Raw genomic sequence first — 24554 nt, 5'->3', positions numbered from 1 at the left:
CAAAAATATTTATAACAAGGTAATTAAAATTATAAAATATTATTAGTTTCTTGTAAATTACTTAATTATTTATATGTTTAACAAATCTATAACAAATTAATTACTTTCTCCTTCAGGCTTAATTTAGACATTGCCTTACTTTAAACTCGGTAGATGCTTGGAACCCCAATTTAGTTCAGTTTATATAGAAGAGATATCACTATAGAATTGATTGACCTTAATTATTATTTATGAGTTCATAACATAAGAACTTTAGCTTCTATGAATTAGTAAGAAAAAAAAATATTATAAGGAATTCCAATTGGGAGAAGCTCTCTCAAATATATATATATATATATATATATTCTGCATTCACAAGTTTTTAAGCTCATCACATCCTTCAACTAAAAAATTATATTAACCAACAAAGAATTAAATACAAGGAAAAAAACATAGGTAAAACCAAAGAAGGAAAACAAAAGCCTAAAATCCCTTATAACTAAGTTCTCAAAATGTTAAAAGGCTTATGCAATCGAGACAAACAATACATGTCTTCGTATGCGTGCCTCTGTATATAGTACAAAAACGTTATACATGAATGATTTCAATGACTAAAAATTTATGTGCTTATCAAATTTTTGTTATTTTATTTTTTCAAAAATAATTAGAAGTGATAATTAAATACATCAAACATATAATTTTTAATATTATGTCATAAAAACTGGTATAGTTTATTTTTGGAAAATTTAAAATAATTATCATAACTTTATTTTTAAAAAATATTTGTATAATATATCGAAACTACATGCTACAACCCTCTTCATAAACCATCATAATTTTTTCATTCATTTTTTTTGTGATACTAACAAAGGATGCTATTCAAATATATATTTAAAAATTTCTATATCAGAATTTTTTCATTTATTAGTAATTGAAAAGTCTTTTAATTAGTCCAATTTTATCAATACGTACGTGAGATAGATAGTAATATCTTAAAAGTATTTGAGATTGTGGGTGCATTTAACGTTGTTGCATTAGTCTTGATGTCGGATGACATATGCGGCTCATTTATATTAAAAATTAGCTGTGTTTAATCTCTTATAAGGGGGTGAGCTAAATCCCCGCTAGATGAGGTACTCACATTCAATGTCTAACCATGACTTACTTAAATAAGATTGTCTTTAATAAAAAAATATTTATAAGCAATTAAAAAAAGTTGGCTACATAAAAATCTCGCTAGTTAATTATATGTTAAAACTTAAAAATTCTATTTGATCTTAATATAGGATAAATGTAAAACAGTAGTTATTTTTTTTAATAATACCCTATTTTATTTGCACTAACTTATTGACAGATTTTTAATTCATGGACACACTTTTTATATTATTTATTTTAGTGAAAGGTAAAAATTTAAAAATAAAACATAATTTTTATAGATTTAAAATATTAAAATGCTAATGTTAAAAACAGTGAATAGGTTAACTTTATCCTATAATTATAATTGGAGTTGATCGTACTATCTTACAAGCTTTATGTAGCAAGTTTGGGTTAAAACGAGTACAAGTTGTCAAGCACTATGATTGGAATGTTGTCATGTTTTAATTAGATAATCAGCTTTTATTAATTTATGTAATTTAATTAAAAATATTTTATATATAAAAATGGAGGGAGTACTGTGATTGGCTTATTAATTGTAATATCAAGCCGGTGGCATTGGATGTATATTTCATGTACGTGACAGGTAAATCCTTGCTAGTGTATCGGTGTTAGTGGAGGATATGCAACGTTTTGACCAAGGATACAACGTAACTCCGCGGCATTGACAATGGCAATAAGAAAGATTTAATGTAGACAATAGTCAAAAAGAATTATAATATTAATTAAAATATTTAGAGAGCAATTGATCAGATTTTTTTAAAAAATATCAAATTTAATTAATAAGATTTTTTAATTGAGACGTCTTGTTAAATAAAGATACACAATTTTAAGTGTAATTATAACTTATTAAAAATATAATTTGATTAAAAACATCTTATAATACTGAAAGGAGAAGGCATGCATATAATTTCATAAAGACAAGATTTATATACTTAACCATAAATATTCTTAAGATTAAAATTATACACTCCTAGATTACCATGCTCTTCCACATAGGGGCCGAGATGACAACACATGTATGATAATAAAAAACAATTAAATTGACATATATATCATTAACATAACATAAATATTTCAACATATATTTATATATCTAACAAGGTGCTCCTTAAAGAATACTTCAAGGACAAAACTACATATTTAACCTAACATATAAAGTAAATATTTTAACAAGCAACTACAAGAAATATAATTAACATGTAAAGTAAACATTTTAACAAATAACTACAAGGAATTAAGATGTAAATTAAGATTTTAACTCAAGAAGGTTATTTAAGTTATTTTGCCTAACATTTTAATTTTAGTTTAGGCCTAAATTCTTGCATTGAAATTTCATATTTATTTGGAACTCATTTGTAATAATGTCACATTTTTGGTCCTTAAATAAAATTCTCCATAATTATAGAATTTGTGTTTATCATAAGAAGGGAAAAATGTCAGTTAAATCATGATAAAATTAAAAAAAGTTGTAAATATTAATTCAAATAATTGTAAATTCAAGATTTTTAATTACAAATAAGAAATAATTAATTTTTTTATTTGAGACTTTTTTTGTAATTACAAATAAGCTGAACATATCTGATTGATCCATATAATGTAGTTTTAAAGAGAAAAGAATCTTAAACAAACAATACATTGCATGAAGATAAAGGGCGACAAAAAAAATAACATGTGACGAAGTCATGAACACAATTAAAAGAGGAACACATTACTTGTGTGCATTGCAAGCTAATGATGGCCATTGGCCTACTCAAATTGCTGGACCCTTTTTCTTTGTTCAACTTTTGGTAAGTTTATCTCAACCTTCATATTCCTCACATATATTAATGACAAATATAAAAGCATAAAAAGGTCATGGTGAATTAATGTTGCAGGCATTTGCTATGTATGTCACAAGGCAGCTTGATGACGTGCTTCCTAACAAGTATCATAAAGAGATCTTACGTTTCTTAGACAATCACTAGGTAAGGTATATCAAATCTATCTCATCCATTAACTTGTCATTGTCAAAATTTGAAATGAGCTAACTCATGGATGGAATTGAAGAATGAAGATGGAGATTGGGGACTACAATTAGATAGTAGTCCTAGCTGCATGTTTTGTACAACACTGAGCTACATGTGTATTTGTATTCTTCAAGAAAGGCCTCATGGAGGAGAAGACAATGCTTGTGTTAGAGCTCAAAAATGAATTCTTGATCATGGTGGTGTCACCTGCATACGCTTCTAGGGAAAGATCTGGCTTTCTGTATGTTTCTTTTATTAACTCACCCTAGTTTCTATTATGAACTTAAGTCTAACTAGAGAGCCCATCCTAAAAAACTAATACATTGACTGATATAACCCCTCACACTTATAAACTACACTTCACTTGGAGGCTTCTTGATATGATATTCATCATGGTTTCCATCTTCATGCTATATATAGATACTTTGCGTATATGAATGGTCTAGAACTAACCCAATGCCCCTTGAGTTTTGGCTCTTGCCTTCATATGTCCATGGTACGCACTCTATATGGCTCTAATTTGGCTCTACCTTATCTAATCTCTATGTCATATTTTAGCTGCTCTCTAATGATCTCTTCTACCTTATTAATCAATGTAGATAAATTGTGGTTCTTTGCCCTAAACAACCTTCACGCCAATGTCTTACTTACATGGCAAAAGGTTTGTGGGACCAATCACACCACTTATTCTTCAACTGAGACAAGTTCATGTCCATCCTTACCATTAAATCAATTCGAAAAAAGCTCGGCACCTTTATGCAAAGGTGACTTGTTGTCACCAATTTCATTGGCATGTATAGATATATTTACACACTTCTATTTGATTTTCCATCCCTTTGGACCAATAAAGATTATGATGTTTTTAAATATCGTAGGAGGATCTTCGTTAGCACTATCCCCTGATACAAGATCTCATGTAGGATAGTCTATATCTAGTAATTGAGCCAATTCTTTATCGTTGGCCCTTCAATAAGTGGCTTAGAGAAAAGGCTCTTCAAGTAATAAGAAAGTGTATATGCTATGAAAATGAGAATACTCGATACATAACCTCTTCGTGTGTGGAGAAGGTATCATTTTCGTATTCAATAAATAAATGGGAAAATGGTAGTTGCAAGACCCTGTTAGAGAATTAATGACATTGAAAGACCTCTAATTTTTGCTGTAATTAAAAATAAATTCAATGGACTTGTAAATCTTAAGAAAGTCAGTTGTAAATTTATTTGATGAGATGATCGAATACCAAGCCCACCTTTAGAGATGGGAGCAAAGAGGAAATCCTTCTTAGCCAAGTACATTCTTTTTGAGTCATGATAAAATCCCTAAAAGAAATCAATTAGTTTGGAATCAATAAGGCTGCAAATTTTCTTTGGCAGCTTAATGCATGACAGCAAATAAACATTTGGTGCAAATAACATAGACTTAATTAAAGCCAAGTGCGAGGCTTGAGAAAGCAATTTGGCCCTCCAGCAAGAAATCTTTCTGTCAATAAAGGCAAGAGGATGCTCATAGAGTATATATTTGTCTTTACTAGCATCTTCCCAAGTTTCCAAATATTTTTAAGCTTATCTGCTATGGTGCAGCCAAGTTGAGATGAAATAAAATTCCTCATATTAGAAGTTATATTAGGACTGAGAACCATGATGGATTTATCCTTATTGATATCTAATCCAAATCCAAAATACTTGCAAAACGTGTTCATTATATCTTTAACCTCAATAGGGCATATACATACTTAGTCTTCAGCCCATAGTGCAATTCCAGTCCCAAAAGGACAATTTACAGAAAAAAAAAATGTAATCAAATACTTCTTGAAAGTTGTACTTTTACTTATAATAAAAAATAAAAAAATAGAGGATAGTTTTTTATATATCTGAAAATAGAGGGAGTACTATATTAAGAGTTGGCTACATGTAAAATCTCAAATCTGACCAGGTTTTGGAGAAATATTATTACAAAGTCGGTGGCAGCACCTTGACTTGAAATCAAATAATTGCAGTAATAAGTAACAATGATGCCTCAACTACTAAACATCGTCGTCCTTGTCATTTAACATCACTTATAAAACCTTTGAAAATCTTTGCATTCATAATTAATTCTACACAAGTCAAAAATTATAAATTATGACTTTATAGAAAACTTAAATGTTTACTTTCTAATGCAAAAGCAATTGATAAAAAACATTATCATTTGTCCTTTGAAAATGTTTGATTACAAATTAAAGGTAACTCATTTTTTTATCGCCTTTCAATCCCTAGTTGAGTAATAAAAAATTATTTTTTAATGTATATAAATACCTTTAAACTCTCTTAAAATATTATTAATTTAATTAAGTCAAAGGGTAATAATTTAGAATGTTACAATATACTAGAACGATTATTTAGTTTTAAACTATTCTACCATGGTAGGGACTTTTAAACTAATATGATATATGTACTAATTTTGTGATTATATTTTTAACAATCAGGGCTGCACAAAGGATTAGATGCTTTCATAAAAAAGATTAGGTTAGGCAATCCATAGTTTAGTCTGATCTAGTAGTAACCTAAAAATTAACAGGACCAAATTTGATCCATAAAATTGAGAGACTAGTCCTATTAGTATAGATAATAAAAATATTTATAATCATAATAAATACATAATAAATTCCAACAAGAAGAAAAAAGTATTTTAGATATAGTCCAAATGGTCCAGATTATTGTTAAATTATTAGTCTGAGTATATGCAACCATGCAGGGAACCAAACTTATTACATTATTAATAGTCTTAACTTATTATTATAAATAATTAATAAATTGATTATAATCATATTAAATAAATTTAATAGGATCAGACTGGACTAAGTGGTCAAGATGTCTAATCTCCTATCCAGTCCAACCCAAAAAAATAATCTAATCTTTTTAGTGTTTTCAGTCTTAAAAGACCAGTTTTTAACATGACAGGATAGAACTAGACCTTCTGGGGTTAGATTGGGTTGAATAGGATTGGAGGAATTCTGCACAGAGGACTAGGCATATTTTTGAATTTAAAAATATTCTTTTTATTTTTTATTTGAGACTTTTTTTCTACTTTGGTCGTCCTTTTCATAATTGTAGTTAAAGGGTCTCCCATGATCAATTGCTTAAGATGAGTTATTCCCTAATTATCATAGTGGATTGTGTATAATAAATATGGTTAAGTATGTGGCGTAATTTGCCAATATATTACAAAAATATGGTAGGTTGAGGCAAACTTTGGTTAAATAGGCTTGAGTTTGTAAGCTGGATTAGATGTCCGAGCTTGACCTGAAGTCTATATAAGGGGGTTTTTTTTTTTCACAGTTCAAACTTGAACCTACCTAAAATTTGCCCTGGCATGGAAGCTTATTTAAATGCTTACTTAAAGGTAAGCCTTTTTAAATATACTTTAGGACTATTAAAGTCTACACATATATAACCTGATTTATCAATTATAATATATAATAATTAAGAGGATCTACCAATTATAATACAATAAAACAATAAAGTAACAACATTAAAATTAATATATAAGTTTAATCTTATTGAAAACATAACTAGAAATTAAAAAAAGGATAGATTGATTAAAAATCAAATGATAAAACTAATGTATGTGTAATATATTACATAATATTATATGTAAATAGATCGATCTATTAGACTTGTAGGCTAGACCTTGTAAAAATGAGCTTGACCTATTTAATTAAATAGGCTTATTCAAAGGTCTAAACTTGGCCTAAGCTTATTTAGTAAATAAGTTAAATTTGGTCTAAATAAGTTACGCCGTAGGCTTTTGATAGGAACCTAGCTTATTTTTACCCCTATTGTCACACCCCAACAGTACTAAGGGTGTGACCGACGCAGAATATATGATAAACTCACATTTTATAAATTTTAATTAATTGGATATTAATCTAAAATAGTGATAAATAATTTATACTAGTCAGTGAGTCTTTAAAATATATATATATATATATATAAAGTTTGTAAAGTCTTAAGCATTTTGTAGAAATTTTAGCAAAATTTTTTCAATAATTAGGACATCCTAAAATTTCTACAGTAAATAAATCTATTAGCCAATCTAGAAAAAGGAGCATTGCTCCACACCAACAAATTATATACTAACAAAATAAGAATAGGATCTAATGATGGTATATGTGGAATGCTAAGTCACAATTTTATAATATAATACATAATTACATGAAAAATACATATATCTAGAATTGATAAATAAAGAACCATAATTGATAAAAAAGCTTAGATAAAGAAAATCAATAAGATTTCAAAACATATATCTAGAATTAAATGATAAATTTGTTCAATAATAAATCCGTTGAATCAATTACAAGAGTTGGAATAGAATAGATTTATCAAAGGTTAAAGTATATATTTATCGTTTAACTTTAGATAATATTTAATTTTAATCTTTGAATTTTATAAAGTATCTTTTTAGTCTTTTAACCCTAATACTATTAGTTTTATCCCAACAAATTTTTACGTTGAACTTTTAAATATTGACAAACTATTTTCAAATGTTGACATATTAAGTTTAATTTTTTTTAAAATAACAATGATTGACAAAAAAAAAATAATCATTAAAAATAACGATATTAGGATTAAAGGATTAAAAATATACTCCCTTTATTCTAAATTATAAGACACTTTTAGGGATGATTCAACATCTCAAAATATAAAACACTTTAATAAAAATAAAGTTTTATTAATGATACTTTTTTAATATTACCCTTCTTATACATTCTCTCTCTTCAATATTCTTTTATTGATGGAGTATTAAATGAAGGATATTTTTAAAAATTTATATTGTTGTCTTAAAAAGTAAAGTTGTAAAGTGCATTTAATGTGCTTTATTGATATATAAAATTTTGTTTAAAAGTGTCTTATAATTTAGGATAGAGAGAGAGTACTTGACAAAATTAAATAAATAAATTGAAACCTTATATAAAATAATAGGACTAAAAGTATATTTTAGATAAAGGTCATGTTAGTCTTAAAATGTATATATAAAGGAAATAATTCCAAACAATGCCTTTTAAAGGGCTAAAAAAAAGATGAGTTTTGAAATCTAATCTAGAAGAGCTTTGTTAGAATGAATAACAAACGCTTCTCAATACCACAAAAACAAGTACAGGTATGAGGTCCACGAAACAAGTGTAATTATGATGCTCACGAAGAACTATTCTTTAGTTTCATATATGTTGGCTTTCGCATGGGACTAACACAACCTACAAGCACCCTACTAACTAGGCGTATTATGGTATACTAAAGGCTAATGAAATTTCTGTTCAGCATCCAATGTTTTGGCTAGTACCCTTAATCGAAAACAAGCATACACGGACTGAAACATAAATTTTTAAAATCATTTCTTCAAAATTGTTTTATTCAAACTATCAACTTTTCTTTTCATTTTCTCTATGCATTAATCATTATCTTAACAATTCTCATAGCAATTATAGAATCAAATAATACAACTTTTTTTAAATGAAATGAGCAATCTATCACATATCAGTTTCAAAAGCTCCTTTACCAAGCTTACATCTAAAATATAAATAAAAAGAATAAGACAGTTTCAATAATACATTAGTTATGATAAAAATAGGATAGGAAATGAAAACTTCTAAATAATAAAGAATTAACAGTGAAGATTTAAACAAAAGAATTTATAAAAACTTTTAATAACTATTTAATTGAAATGCCACTTCACTCACCTACTGAGTTTTCAAAATTTTTATGGCTCAATTATCTTAAATTCCCACTTATATTCCAAAGTTACCAGTAATTCCTAACAAATAGATCATTGTCACACCTTGGTACTATGGGTGTGACACCTACATATTTTTGAATCAAGCCCAATACAAGTTGAAATTTCATTGCAAAATGTTAGGCTTAAATTGAAATAAAATTTAAAAACTAAAATATTTTTCTTCCAACATATTCAACCGTAACAACTAAAATAATGGAATTAAACAAGTAAAATAAAGCTTTTAACAGGTAATGTAGTTTATTTTATAACTTGTTATGATAATACAGCTTAATGGATTTCTTTTCATCTCGTGGACTTCAAGAGCAGGGACAAATTTAGACTCCCTTACACGGGGGCAAAATTTAAAGCCATCAAGAATTGGGGGACAAAAACTAAATTTCACATTCTGTATAAATAAACTTTAAAAAAAAAATACAAAGGAGTAGTTAAATTCTTGGGGGGGCTCCCTCGCATTTATCAATGTTGACAAACAAAATTACAAAGTCAGCAAGTAATGTAAAAAAAAAAAAAAAGTAAAGTTAAAATTAAGGAATTGACAAATCTTCTTAAGAATTAGTAACCCAAGTTATAAGTTGCAAGCAAGCGCTTGGCGTTTCGCGGATGGTGGGACGTGGCCTTAATTAAGAGCCGGTCACCGCTCCACTTTGAACGCAACATGTCACTAACTTCCCAAAGATCTGACCTCAAGGTCTCAGTGGCGTGGGCGTATTGCAGAGATTATTCAAATTGGGCCTTGACATACTCAGTCCTTAGCCCATAGTGTAATTCCCGTCCAAACAGGACAATTTAAAAAAAAAAAAAACAATGTGATTAAAGCTTCTGGAAAGTTGTAGTTTTACGTAAAATTTGGAAACAGAGGGATTACTATGTTAAGAGTTGGCTACGTGTTAGATCTCAAACCTCACAAGCTTTTGGGAGAAATATATTGGTATAAAGTCGGTGGCAGTGACACTTGAAATCAAATAATTGGCGTAACAAGTAAATGATCCTCGGTACAAAGAAACAAGTAACAATGATGTTCTACCACCCGTTGTGCGCTCCTCTTGTATATCCATGTCAAGGTGGGCCCTCCATACCTTTTCCCCTCTCCCAATTTGAAATTGACGTAAATAAATATTTGCTTCTGTCGAGAATTTAGATAAACTACAAGCAGGCAAATAAATTTCCTCTCATAAAATTAAGAATTATATTTTCCTCTTTCATAATATATATATATATATATTGATTTCCCTCTGTTCTAATTTATAACAAAATTACACTTCAATAAAATTTATTAAATACATTTTACAACTTCAATTTTTATAAAAAAATATAAATTTATAAAAAATTTTCATTTAATACTTTTAAAAAATATTAAAAATAGAATATATTGAAAAAAGTAGTTTTAATAATAAAACATTATTTTTGGAAAAATATCTTATATTTCGATATGCCAAAGTTTCTAAAAATATCTTATAATTTAAAATTGAGGCAGTATGTAACAACTTTAAGTTATCAATATTTATATTATTAAAATTGATTTTAACTAAAATCATTCAAACACCTTCAATTTTATCAAATCTAATTTTAAAAATAATATCCAAATATAATTATGTTTTAACATACTAAATTACAATGGAAATCAATCATATTAAATAAATTTTTTTATAATCAGTTTTATCTAACTGAAATTCAAACATACCTTAAAAGAATTTGTGACATGAATTTTTTTTCCTAAAATGGTGAATGTAATAAAACAGAAGAAGTAAGAAAAATATCACCAGGAAAATATTACAAATAGCAAGGAAAATATTCTATGGAATCATTTAAAAGAGATGAAGGCGGAGTTTCATATTAAAAAAAAAAGGTGGGGTTTCAAAAATTAAAGGAGCAACGCCCGTTACTAATCTTAAAATAATTTTATAGACCAAAATATCTGTAACTGTTCTGGAGATATAATACAATGGGAGCAGATTCTCTCTTGTTCCTCCCTCCAGTTCCACATTATGCCCTCATAAGAGCATAATTTTTGTTTTTAATTTTTTTTAATTTCCAGCCTACCTTAGTAAGGCCAAGATGGGAGCAGGAGAGAACTTGTTCCCAATAAAACGATGTTTCAAAACAAAAGTTAGGTTGTGGAAATCAGAAATTCATTTTCATCAAATAATGCATGGAAGCTGAATGTTAAATTATTTAAGACCCTATTTTTAAACAATTTAATATCGAGCTTTAATCATTTACAAATGCATCGAAAATGAGATTTTTGGATAATTTATCATTGAAGCTTTGGATTTTAACTGAACTTAATTATACAATTTTTGAAAATCATTATGTTTGTGACTCTTGAAATTTGATGTCATTTTCCCTCTATTAAAAAATATAAGGCATTTTTAACCAAATCTCACCCCCAATAAGTAGTTACCTATTTTTTAACTAACCCTATTTTTCCATATTTATCCCTATTAAACATCCTACAATAAATATAAAGTCATTATCAATAGGGGCATTTTTGAAAAAAAAACAATAATTATACCTCGAAAAATTAAAAATGCCTTACATTTTTTAACATCTAACTTCTCAAAAAATACTTTACATTTTTAAATGGAGAGAGTATTTGTTATAGGGTTATGGCTCGGCACTGTTTAGAAGTTGCATTTTTAAGATAAGGTCTGGAAACAGAAAATATTTACCCGCAAGAGGGCACTGAAATCTGTACTCAAGCACTAGCTAGTAATACCTACATATTCCCTCCGTCCCATGTATAATGTATTCTTTAGAAGTTTGCTTTGTCAATAAAGTAGAAAATGTCATGATATTTTTAAATAATTAGATAATTTTGCACTTAGTTTAAAAAATAGATGAGATATTAATTGTGGGGTGTACCAACCACCACTATGATACAAATTGTAGGCTTTAGGGGCAAATTTGAAAAATCATTATGCTTTTATATAATTTCAATTAAGTAATAAACTTTTATTGATACGTGAGATTCAACTAAAAACACATTATATATAGGAACAAAAGAGTATATGACAATATATTGATTGGTCAATAATAATTCTTGATTGATGAGGCAGAAATAGTTACGATCCTCTGTGTGTGCTGACAGAGAAGGGTCCAATCTTGAACTGGCACTCTACTTATGTTTCATCCAAGCTAATAAGAATAAATTAATTATTTGAAAATTAACATAATTTCTTTACCATTATAGAAATAATTTAGAAATTATGCGAATGTTATAAATAGGGGGAGGGGGTGTGTGTAAGTAAGCGTGGAAGAAATAAGGCAAGAGCTTTAAATTGCAAACTTAGGAATGCATGCTTAGGAAGGTGTGTGATGTTAGTATTAGCTTAAGATCAGAGTAGAGAGAGGGAGAGAGAATGTGGAGGCTGAAGATAGGAGAGAGAGGGAATGACCCGTACATATTCAGCACAAATAACTTTGTGGGGAGGCAGACATGGGAGTTTCATGCAGAAGATGGAAGCCAAGAGGAGAGGGATGAAGTCGAAGCTGCTCGTCAACACTTCTCCTCTAATCGCTCCCGTTTCAGAGCCTGTGGTGATCGTCTTTGGCGATTTCAGGTTTCATTTCTTCTTTATCCCCCCCTTTCTCTGTGTATTCTAGCTAGTTTCTCTCATTCAATTTGATTTGATATTTGTTTAATTTTGGTAAGCTTTTGACTCTTACCATGGCATCAAATCTGACAATAGTGCGATCAATCGTCTGTTACTTGCTAGATATGTCTTACTTTTATTTACTTTTTGTTTATGATATTTTTAATTATGGGAGTTTACTCGGTGATTGTATATTTATTTGATTATATCGTTGACTCTTTCTTATAATTAATAAATTTACAAGAAGGCAAATGACTTGTAAATTATACCGATTTGGGTGTGCCTAGGGCATGCAGTTTCTGTCTTGGACCATATATTTAAGGCGTCAGGAGTGGTTTTTCTTTGATTTAACTTGTTATTCTTTTTTTTTTTAATTTATGTGAAGTTTATATGTTGCCATTAGCTAGTAGCCAAAGCCTGAAACTACAGTAAAAGTCTCAGTATAAAACTCATGAAAAATGATCAGAGTCACAGATCGATCAACTCCTAAAACTACAGAACTGAAGAAGACGACAGAATGTAGAACTCGGAGAGGAAAAGGAAATATTCGGTAGGGAAGAGAACTACATGAAGTAAAAGTAAGAATCTTTCTCAATGAAAGAGCGGGAGGGAGGAGGAAAAATATCTGTTGGAATGAATCTGGCGAAGCTCTCGATGACAAGTGTTTGAATCATATGATTTATTTAAACTAACATGTCTATTTATACATTATTTTTCTGATAAAACCATCATTAATACTATACTACTGGGTCAGATATAAGTAAGTATTTTTAGGCCTAATTAAGAGTATGGTACTTTTTTTTTTAATACAAGAGTATGGTACTTTTTCGAAAGTGTTTTCTACATTTGTATAGACTGAAATCTAAGATCTCGAACCTAAGTATCAAAGATCATTCATGACATGAGTTGGGTGCTCATGAATTTTATTGATTTCTTACGTTAATAAATATAAAATAAAAAAGAAAGTCAAAATTTAAGTAATTATTTATATACTAATCATAAATTAAAATGACCGAGGATTTAATTTGGACAAAAAATGCCAGAGATTCATTGTACCTTTCTTGTAATCTTTAGGGAGAAAATCTAGATCAAATATTTATCTTGCATATTAACTATGCGAAGAAAATTGAATAATTGAAAAGGGAAATCACAAGTGAATACCTCCAAATACGTAAATGACAAAATAGGGTTATCACTTTCAAATCTTGGGGACTTATCTGTCACAATTTTTAGTAAAATTGTGTTTCTAGCCCTCTAAAAAATAATAGAAAGTATTGTTGTTAAAAGTTAAATTAAAGTTGTTAATAACAAAGTTAAAATTATTAATATAAGAAGTGTAGTTGCTATTGCATGATTACATTGAAATTATGACCAAATGTGTTGTTAATATTTAAACTGAAGTTGATAATTACTAAGCTAAAGTTGTTAATATTTACTATAAAAATGTACTTTTCATTGCATAATTAAACTAACAACTATATAGTACTTTTTATATTAACAAGTACTTTTTATTATTTTTCTTAGGGTTAGAAATTTAATTACATCATTCCATGGTACCATTTTGTCATTTGTATGTTTTGAGAGGTTGATTTATCATTCTCCCATTGAAAAATGAATGGTTGGAACTTGGAAAGAGTCAATTTCTATTACTTTTTTCAATTTTATTAAAAAGTAATTTCCAACATGTTTTATTAATAAAACTAAGAAAAATTTTAAAATTTATTAAAATTGTGTAAAATTTTATTTAATAAGTTGCAAACATTAATCATATTAAATATATATGTTTTGGTAAATTAAAATATACATGCTTTAAATGTTGATCCTATTAAATATACATATTTTAATAATGTACTTTATGTTACAAAAATTTAATGTAATTAAGATGAAAACTTATAATTAAAAATTAATAATATGACTTATATATAAGACTAAAAAATTATTCTTTCTGCTTTATAAATATGACCAAGGGCATTTCCCATGAGGCATTTTATAAAAAGGGTTAGTGCCGTAGTATAAGGATTTAATAATTTTATATTGTTTTAAATAATGGATAAGTATCTATGTAGAGTATCTAGAAAAAAAAATTTTAACGCTGACTTCTACTGTTTTATTATAGCAATGTATTTTATAAATTTTCAACATGCTCAATCAAATACGTTACTAAGAAGGACAAAGTATTTACTGTCACAATTTTTATAAAAGAAGAATGCTATAATAAATATTTACAATCTGTCGGCCCAAAAAAATTACAAGCTTAACATACAAACGTCTGATGTGTGTGTGTGAGAGAGAGTAAAACAAATTTTCAAACTAATAATTCCATATTCAAACTCTTGTGTGAGCGGGCTCAGGCATGAATAAATAAACTTAGACATACATTTATCAATTGTGTTGTGGTCGATCCCTGTTTTGAAGTCCAAAGTGGATAATTAACTAGATATGCTTATAATTGTCAAATTTGGTGCATGTGATGCAGTTTTTGAGAGAGAAGAATTTCAAGCAGACAATACCAAGTGTGAAGATAAAAGATGAAGAGGAAATCACATCTGAAAAAGTGATGAACACAGTGAAGAGAGCTGCTTATTACTTGTCTGCCTTGCAATCTAAGGATGGCCACTGGCCTGCTCAAATTGCTGGACCTCTCTTCTTTATCCAACCTTTTGTATGTTTGTATCTATAAAATTTCTATTTATAACTTCATTTGAAACTTCAACAAATATCCTAGAATATTAATAAAAATTATGATGCAGGTATTTTGCATGTATATTACAGGACAGCTAGAAAATGTGTTTCCTAAAGAGCATCGTAAAGAGATCTTACGTTTCTTATACAATCACCAGGTGAAGTATCTCATTCTTTTAATTATCATATTGTCAACATTTGCAATGCAACAAGTAACTAATATTATGAATATGAAATAATGTAACATGCATGGAAATAAAGAATGAAGATGGAGGGTGGGGATTGCATATTGAGGGTCATAGCAACATGTTTACTACAGCACTTAGCTATATATGCATTCGCATTCTCGGAGAAGGACCTGATGGAGGAGAAGACAATGCTTGTTTTAGAGCTCGAAAATGGATTCTTGATCGTGGTGGTGTCACCTATATACCCTCTTGGGGAAAGACTTGGCTTTGCGTATGTCTATTTTATTAAATGCTTTTGATTCATCATTCAGTTAACATGTTCTCTTTTAGACATACATGACATGGCTTTCCTTATTAATATGCCACCATATATAGATACTTGGTGTATTTGAATGGTTAGGAAGCAACCCAATGCCTCCTGAGTTTTGGCTCTTGCCTTCGTTTCTTCCTATGCATCCAGGTATCATTCATTCACTTAATTTAAAGGATTAAAGTGCATTTTTTTCTCTTTGTACCTTCCTTTAAGAAGCGTTGGACACCTTGTATTGGTAAATAGGGCATTTTTCTCCTTAAATTATTTTTCAGATGAGCAAAAATTTTTCTTTATTAATAGATCACTAACGGATGGGAATTTATACACCTCTAAAAAATGGTTTAGGGATGCAAGTTCCTTGCTTATTAGTATAGGGTACATAATGTTTCTTGAAGGAATGTATAAAGACAAAAATACACTTTAACCCTGATTTAAACTATATGTGTGTGTGTGTGGGGGGGGAACCATATATACATATATCAAACTTGAGTTTCTCCAAAACAATTTATTTACTCTCCTTTGCCTTAATGAATGAATGCAGCTAAAATGTGGGTTTATTGCCGATCAGTCTACATGCCTATGTCTTACTTGTATGGTAAAAGGTTTGTGGGTCCAATCACACAACTTATTCTTCAACTGAGACAAGAACTTCATGTTCAACCTTACCATCAAATTGATTGGAGCAAAGCTCGCCACCTTTGTGCACAGGTGATGCATTACATGCATATTCTTAATTCACCATCATTATGGAACTACGAACTAAGATATTGTTTATATATTATAGGAGGATCTTTACTCCCCACATCCCTTGATACAAGATCTAATGTGGGATAGCTTATACATATTGAGCGAGCCACTTCTTACTCGTTGGCCCTTCAACAAATTGGTTAGAGAAAAGGCCCTTCAAAAAACAATAAAGCATATCCACTATGAAGATGAAAATACTCGATACATCACTATTGGATGTGTAGAAAAGGTATAATTTTCTTTGTTAACATAAATATAACATCAAAGATTTGACGTTAATTGTAAGATTGAAAATAGTAAAATTCTAAGATTTATGTTTCTTTTATATTTGTCTTGTTACAGTCCTTATGCATGGTTGCTTGTTGGGCTGAAGATCCAAATGGAGAAGCTTTTAAGAAGCATCTTGCCAGGGTACCAGATTATTTATGGGTTTCAGAAGATGGAATGACCATGCAGGTGAAATTAAGAGATAATTGCAAGAAATTAAACTATAATAATGGTTTAAATTCATCAATTGTTTTAATGTAACTTTTTCTTATTTTGATGTGTATGTGTGTGTAAGTTAATCCAATATTGATTTTATTGCGTCTAAAACTTTATCTTCCTTGAATAGTTTTAAATTTCCTTTGGTAACTATAATAGTTTGATTTTAGGCTTGATATCTATATGCAGAGTTTCGGTAGCCAAACATGGGATGCTAGCTTTGCTATTCAAGCTTTGCTCGCTACCGGCTTAATTAAAGAACTTGCTCCCACACTTGCAAGAGCACATTATTTCATCAAGGAATCTCAAGTTTGTTTCACTAATCTTAATGGGAAAACCCATTCAATGACTTGCATATTGTTGTCTTATGAGCTAGTGTAATTTCTTTTAATGACAGATAACAATATGGTCAGGTTAAGAACAACCCTTCTGGAGACTTTAAGAGTATGTATCGTCACATTTCCAAAGGGTCCTGGACTTTCTCTGATCAAGATAATGGATTGCAAGTTTCAGATTGCACAGCAGAAGCTTTGAAGGTGATGATTTGCTAACTTCATACTTAATTATTCTTGTTTTCATAATATAATATAGGTAACTTTTTCACACCATATACATCATTGTTTGTTTTAGTGTTGTCTTCTTCTATCAAAGCTACCTCCAGAGATTGTAGGAGAAAAGATGAAACCTGAGAGATTTTTTGATGCTGTCAATATACTGTTGTCACTTCAAGTGAGTTATTTTTTTCATTTTAATTAATTAATGAATCACCATAAAAAGTAGACATTTTCTCAGCCATTGCATTTGTGGCATGTTTTCAAAAGTTTCATGAATCCATTACCTGAGGTTACTTTCTCGACATTTTGAAAACTGCCTCCACTCTTTTTTTATAGTGAATATCCAGATTGATAGAATCATATACTAATTTAATTATGGTTATTTTTGTGATAATATTGGCAGAGTAAAAGAGGTGGTTTAGCAGTCTGGGAACCAATTAGAGGTCAAGATTGGTTAGAAGTAAGAGTTATATATGCTTTATTATTAATATTTGAAGTAAACATACTTTGGACTAAAGATAAGATTTCTTTGATACATTCATGAAGTGATAATGCATGAATTAATTTAATTTGCTTTTATCTTCGAGGAGCAGGTGTTGAATCCTATTGAATTTTTAAAGAATATTGTAGTGGAGCATGAATGTGTAGAGTGCACTGGAGCAGCAATACAAGCTTTTGTTTTATTTAGAGAGCTATATCCAACACATAGAGAGAAAGAGATCCAGAATTTCATTGATAAAGCTGTGAGATACATTGAAGAGATGCAAACACAAGATGGTTCCTGGTATGGAAATTGGGGAATATGCTTCATCTATGGAACAATGTTTGGACTTGGTGGACTTATTGCATCTGGAAAGACTTATGACAATTGTGCTTCCATTCGTAAAGCTGTCAATTTTCTTCTCACAACACAAAAACAAGATGGTGGGTGGGGAGAGAGCTACCTTTCTTGCCCTAAAAAGGTGGACTAATTAATACCTATTTGATTTCAACATTATTATTATTTTTTATTGTCAACTTAGTTAGTTGAAAGCTGACTTGGATGATTCAGATGTACATACCACTTGAAGGAAGCAAATCTCATATAGTACAAACAGCATGGGCTATGATGGGTCTTATTTATGCTGGACAGGTAAGTCATGTATCATCTTTAATTAATTTTGTCAACATGCATCTTAGTTTGGGCTGATCTTGTTATTTGGTTGGATCATTAGGCAGAGAGAGACCCGACTTCTCTTCATCGTGGAGCAAGAAATTTAATTAATTCTCAATTAGATGATGGAGATTGGCCACAACAAGTGAGTTCCTCTCTGCCCCTACTCATTTAACGAATTTAATTAATGAAATATAAACTTAAAATTAAATATTAATTGGGGAGTTATTTATATATAGGAATCAACTGGAGTATTCATGAGGAATTGCATGATGCATTATGTAACGTACAGAAACGTCTTCCCATTGTTGGCCCTCTCTGAATATTACAAGAAAGTTCCATTGCCAATTCAATGCTTGAAGGCCTAGGCCATGGTTTTTTATCCCCTCCCCTTATTTGGTTAGTACTCCTATTTAACAAAGGGAAAGGAGAGGAGCCCCTTATTTAATTAAATGGGTTGGAAATGTCATTAGGCCATAAAATAGTATTTAACTAAGGATGCAAGTGTATTTGAATCTCACTATGTAGTAAGAATAAAGACCTTATTGATGGACTATACATAACTAGTATATTGACTGTAAGATCTATCTTAATTCTATAAGGTGTAACTATCACAGCTTGAAGGACGATGTGATTTGTACCTGTCTGTAATTGAACCCTTAATCTTTTATATATATTTATTTGAGTCTAGTTAATAATTAAGTAGTGTTGATTTAAGGTTATTAAATGAAAAGTATTTTTGAAAGTTTATATTTTTATTTTGAAAAAATAAGATTATTAAGTGTAGTTAATAAAATTTATTAAAATTAAAAATTTTATCTAAAAATATCTTATAATTTAGAATAACGGGAGTGTTAAATAGGCTAATTAAGTCCCTTATCTAATTATAACTGATTGTGTTGGGAAAACCAAGTTTGATTAACTTAATATAGTTTAGTGACTATGGTGAAGCTAAGTTCATACCTGCATCTTATATATGCTATCATTTGATTTCTTATCAAATAAACTATACTCCCTCCATTAGAAATTGTAAAATATTTTTAATCGAATCTTATCCTCAAATAAAATAGTTATTTACTTTAACACTAACCTTATCTTTTTATATTTATCCCTATTAAACACTCTATAATAAATATAAAGTTATTATCAATAGGGACACTTTTTAAAAAAGACAATGATTATATCTTGAAAAACTAAAAATGCTTTATATTTTTTAAATTTAATGGAGGGAGTATCCCTCTTTAATTTATTAACTAGATTTTACACTATTTTAATGTCAACATGATTTCAAAGTATATTCATCAAAGACACGTATCTTATTTTGGATCAAGTTTTTCTCTAGATATTATGTTTCTTGCTATATTAGTCTTTTTTTTTTTTTCAGTGAATGCTTCTTTATCAACCAGTAATATTTTACCTACAAAGGATCTCAAACTTGTCATAAGATTTAATTATTTATATCATCGAACATGCATGAATGAAGCATGATCCAAAGGTTCTGAGTGTTTTTCTTAGTTCATAAACATCAAACAAGAAGAAAACTCATTAAAAAACACACAAAAAAAAAAAAAAACATATATGCTTGATTCCATCTCAAAGAAAAAAGGGCCAAATTTCTAGATATGAAGGAATTCCATTTAACGTGCATTTTATTTAGCTTGGTTGGATTAGGCAGAGAGAGACCCAAGTCCTCTTCATCGTGGAACAAAAGATTAATTAATTCTCAATTAGAAGATGGAGATTGGTCACAACAAGCGAGTTCCTCTATCTTTTATATATACTCATTTAATTAAATATAAACGTGAAAATAAATATTAATTGGTGAATTATTTGTAGGAATCGACGGGAGTATTTACAAACAATTGCGTGATGCATTATCCAATGTATAAAAACGTCTCTCTGAATATTACATTAAAATTCCATAGCTGAGCCAAGCATAAGTCAAGTTGGCATTATCCTTCAAATTGATGAATATTCAAATTGTTTGATAGTCTAAGCCGTAATTTATCTTTTGTTGTGATCTCTTAATCCTCTCGTACCAGTTGTTTTTTATTACCCAAAAAAAAAAAAAATGAAGCGCACACCAATTAGTGAACATTACATAACATAGGAAAGACCGACTGCATATACTCCCTCTCCAATGCTTATTATAAGATGTTTTTCAACCACTTTACTGGAATTAAAAAATCATGGTTTACTCACTATAAATATATCATTCTTTTTTCTGGTCATGAATACTTCAAATTTGACTAAACGAAAGCCAAAAATCACCATCCAGAAGCAGCAAACAATAATAAAATAAAAAACAAAAGTAGATAAAAAACGGAAGAAAACAACAAAGGAAATTAACCAATGCCTAAACTAACTACAGGTAAGAAGTATCAATAGATGACTTTGAAGCTTCAAGTGCATCAAAGATAGGAAGAAAGGACAAAGAAAGTGATGGCACAAACACCTACCCCAAAGGGCTTACTTCTTTAAAAGATTCAACTGCAAGAAAATCAACTGCACAATTTCCCCTACACAGAGTAAAAATAAGAGAGAACCCAACTTCAAATGCCAAAGATGCAATACAATCATGAACAATACTTCTACATCTCCAATCATATAGATCAAGATGATTAAAGCAACACAATCTACCAAGAGTTTACAATCAATCTCAAACAAAACCTTGTCATGACCAAGATCAATGGCAAACATAAGAGCACGTTTCAATTCAAGTGCTTCAATCATGAGAGTTGAAAGATATTTAGCTTTATCAACAAAGCCCCGTTGAAATATACTGGCATGATTCCTACTAATAATACCAATTGAAGTGTGATCAGATTTTCCAAATAAAGCACCATCAATTGTTAATTTTATGAGGAACCCATCTAATAGAGCTTACCAATACACATTAGCATCATCAACTATTGTAGCCTCGGTATTAGAATCTGGAGCAATAAAAGTGGCCCGGTATTCAATACGCAAATATCTAACAAGTTCAAGAACAATCCCCAAGATAGGATCAATATAATTAATGTCACGCCCCAAAATTTTGAAGTGTGACCAGTTGGAATACTCACATAACACCTAATATATTAATTACAAATCTATCATACTATATATCATAATTTATATTAATAAGCATAAGCTAAAAGGAACAAAATATTCAAAAATTATAAAAATTTTGGTAGAGTCTACCCTATAAGCTGGACATTTTAAAATCTCTACAATGTGTCAAAAAGAATATTTGGACAACATAGAAAACTCTCACTAGTACAAAATAGCCCTTTTACAACACCCTTACATTTACATCAATTCATGCGCTTGCGGTATAGAAATTGGAAGTGGTGACCTTTTGTAAATAAATAGATAATTATGATGATATCTACACCTTACTGGTGTAGATGTCTATTACATTTTTACTATTTTTTATTTCATAGAGATATCTAAAGCCACCATTACAAGTTATAATTGGTGTAGTTATACACTTCAATTTTTAAAAATTATTCTTTAACATATCTATACCTATTATACTTGTGGCAACCAGTGTAAATCTTATAGATTTTACCCCAAATTTTCGTAGGCCTCGATCTCTTATCTCTAAACCCTAGCCTTCTCTTCTCATCCCATTCTCTCCTCTTTAGTGCTGAAGCTGCTTCTCACTGCTGCAAGATCACTGCTCGCTGATTGAAATGCATCCCTGGTTTTGAAATCGCTGTCGTTGCTTACTGGCATGGCATGGCATTGCTAGCTTGAAATCACTCCTTTTCGCCACTTGTTCAAACTTTCTATCGCTCTCCGTCACTTACTCTTTAAAAGACCACGTGGTTCCTCTTTGACAAAGGAGGCACGTTGGGACTCCCCACATCATGATATTTATCACGGTGGATCTTAGTGATTTTTAATTTTTTACTTGTGTCCTACTCTAGTTCTAAATATCTACCTCCTGGTATATCTTGCAGCCTTTTTTTTAACTAACTCCGTGTTCTGTTATGCTAACGGCACCATTCACTTTTTAAGTAAAAAAGGAGAGAATACGTCTGCAAGGTAAAAGGAAATGGATCTTAGTTGCTTTATCATTAGCAGAATGTTACATTATAAGGAACTAGTTTCTTCTTGCGTTTACGGTATGGAGATATGCAGTTGAGGGCTGATAGTCTAAGTCCTTCTTATGGCAAAACTACTTCCAATTTACATCCGATCGTTTCCTTGAACCCTCTGTTATCTGGGGATTCTCATTTTTCATCTAATTCTCTGATCATAAACTATGTTGCTGTGCACCATATTTTCATCATTATCTATATCATAGTGCTAGATTGACTGTGTATCCTCAAATCACCCCTTTTTTGGGATCATGATTTATCCTATCATGTTCCATGTCTCCTCCCTTAATCATCACTTCTTAGACTTTCCTATTGGATGTTTCTTATCTCGTCCTTTATTCCTTATATCGTCAGCCATCTTCTTCTTTGCTTTCTGGAAGGAATATTTTCCAACTGAATACTAATTGAAATAAGCCATATATATGGACGGAATATATGTAATACTGAAGAATGAAGATGGAGGGTGGGGGCTACATACAAAGAGTCCTAGATGCGTGTTCAGCACAGCACTGTTTCTAGGATTATGGTTTTGAATATTAATAATTTGCTCAGCACTTAAACTGAGTCCTCCTTCTTTATCAAAAAAATATATATGTATACTAATACTCCCTCTATTCCTATATATAAGATGTTTTTAATCGAATCACGCAAATCAATATTGTTTATCTAATTAAAAGCACATCATATTCTAATTTTGTCCCTAATTATCGTAAATTAAAAATGAATTTTTTTTTTTCAAAATAAGTTAATTAGAGTACTTATCTTTTTTTTTCAATTTAATAAAAATATAATAATCCATTCATTAAAAAATATATTAATAACTTCTTACATTTAGAGATAAAAAAATATTTTAAATTTTTTTATATATAGGGATAAGGAAGTAACATTAATTCAAATGTTAATCATAGGATGTCACTGCTAGTAGGCTAGCTAGACATATGACAAAGATTTTCTTGGATTGGATTATACAGATGGCCGGTCAAATAGTTATTACCCCCTTCTTGCATGAATCGTAAGACATTTTTTTAAGACAAGTTTGGTCCAAAATTTTGGACACTTGGCACTTTTTAAAATTATTTTTTTAATCTATCATTGTATTAATTAACCTTTGTATACAAAATATAATTAATTTAGGTTAAAGTATACATTTAATTCTTTAATTTTACATAATGTTTCATTTTAGTTCTTTAACTTTATAAATTATTTTTTAGTCCTTTAACTCTAAAAGTGTTAGTTTTATTCTAACAATTTTTATATTAAACTTTCAAATATTGACAAGCTATTTTAAATGTTGACATATTAAGTTTAATTTTTTTTAAAATAACAAATATTGATAAAAAATAATCATTTGAAACTAACAATGTTAACGTTAAAGGACTGAAAAGATAGTTTATAAAATTAAAGGACCAAATTGAAACCTATAAAATTAGAAGACTAAAAGTATACTTTAGCTAATTAATTTGACTAAACACTTCTCATTCTTCATAATAAAGAAGTCAAGGACATAGAGAAAGACATACCATAAGGAAAAAATTACTCATTCAAACCATAATTTTTCTTCTGATCTCATTTATAAATCACTTCTAACATTTTTAATGCACTAAAAAAATTTAAACTTTATTAACTCTTTTTAAAAATTCAACGGATTTTTAACTTTATTCCTGCTAAATATACATATTTTAAAAATTAAATAATCTAATGTTTAATCATCTTCCCAATATTTAATAAGGAGAAAAAAAAATGAATACAATAATTATTAAAAAAAACAAGATAAAAAATACTCCCTCTACCCTACAAATAAAACCACAAAAGTACAACTGTCAGTAAAAAATAAA

The 24554-nt window shown here is 29.4% G+C and overlaps 1 protein-coding gene across 2 annotated transcripts; it reads left to right on the top strand.

Annotated features, from left to right (window-relative positions):
• The first annotated feature begins 12199 nt into the window (after positions 1-12199).
• LOC129295909 (beta-amyrin synthase-like) lies at positions 12200-19281 on the top strand. 2 transcript variants are annotated; one of them, XM_054934508.1, is made up of 16 exons: positions 12200-12478; positions 14988-15173; positions 15262-15351; positions 15455-15652; positions 15757-15841; positions 16236-16402; positions 16479-16670; positions 16784-16897; positions 17114-17233; positions 17338-17460; positions 17555-17653; positions 17882-17938; positions 18072-18440; positions 18530-18610; positions 18693-18776; positions 18871-19281. In XM_054934508.1, the coding sequence occupies exons 1-16, from the start codon at positions 12278-12280 to the stop codon at positions 18997-18999; spliced, it is 2295 nt and encodes a 764-aa protein (XP_054790483.1). In that variant the 5' UTR covers positions 12200-12277; the 3' UTR covers positions 19000-19281. The 2 variants fall into 2 exon arrangements, with proteins under 2 accessions (XP_054790483.1, XP_054790482.1); XM_054934507.1 differs by having other exon boundaries at positions 18066-18440.
• Positions 19282-24554: the final 5273 nt, after the last annotated feature.

The sequence above is a fragment of the Prosopis cineraria genome, unplaced genomic scaffold, assembly GCF_029017545.1.
Source record: "Prosopis cineraria cultivar Desert tree isolate PC_DT_omini unplaced genomic scaffold, ASM2901754v1 PC214, whole genome shotgun sequence".
NCBI classification, from domain to species: Eukaryota; Viridiplantae; Streptophyta; class Magnoliopsida; order Fabales; family Fabaceae; genus Prosopis; species Prosopis cineraria.
The sequence above is the reverse complement of the archived record's forward strand: the minus strand, read 5'-3'. Positions and strand labels throughout refer to the sequence as shown.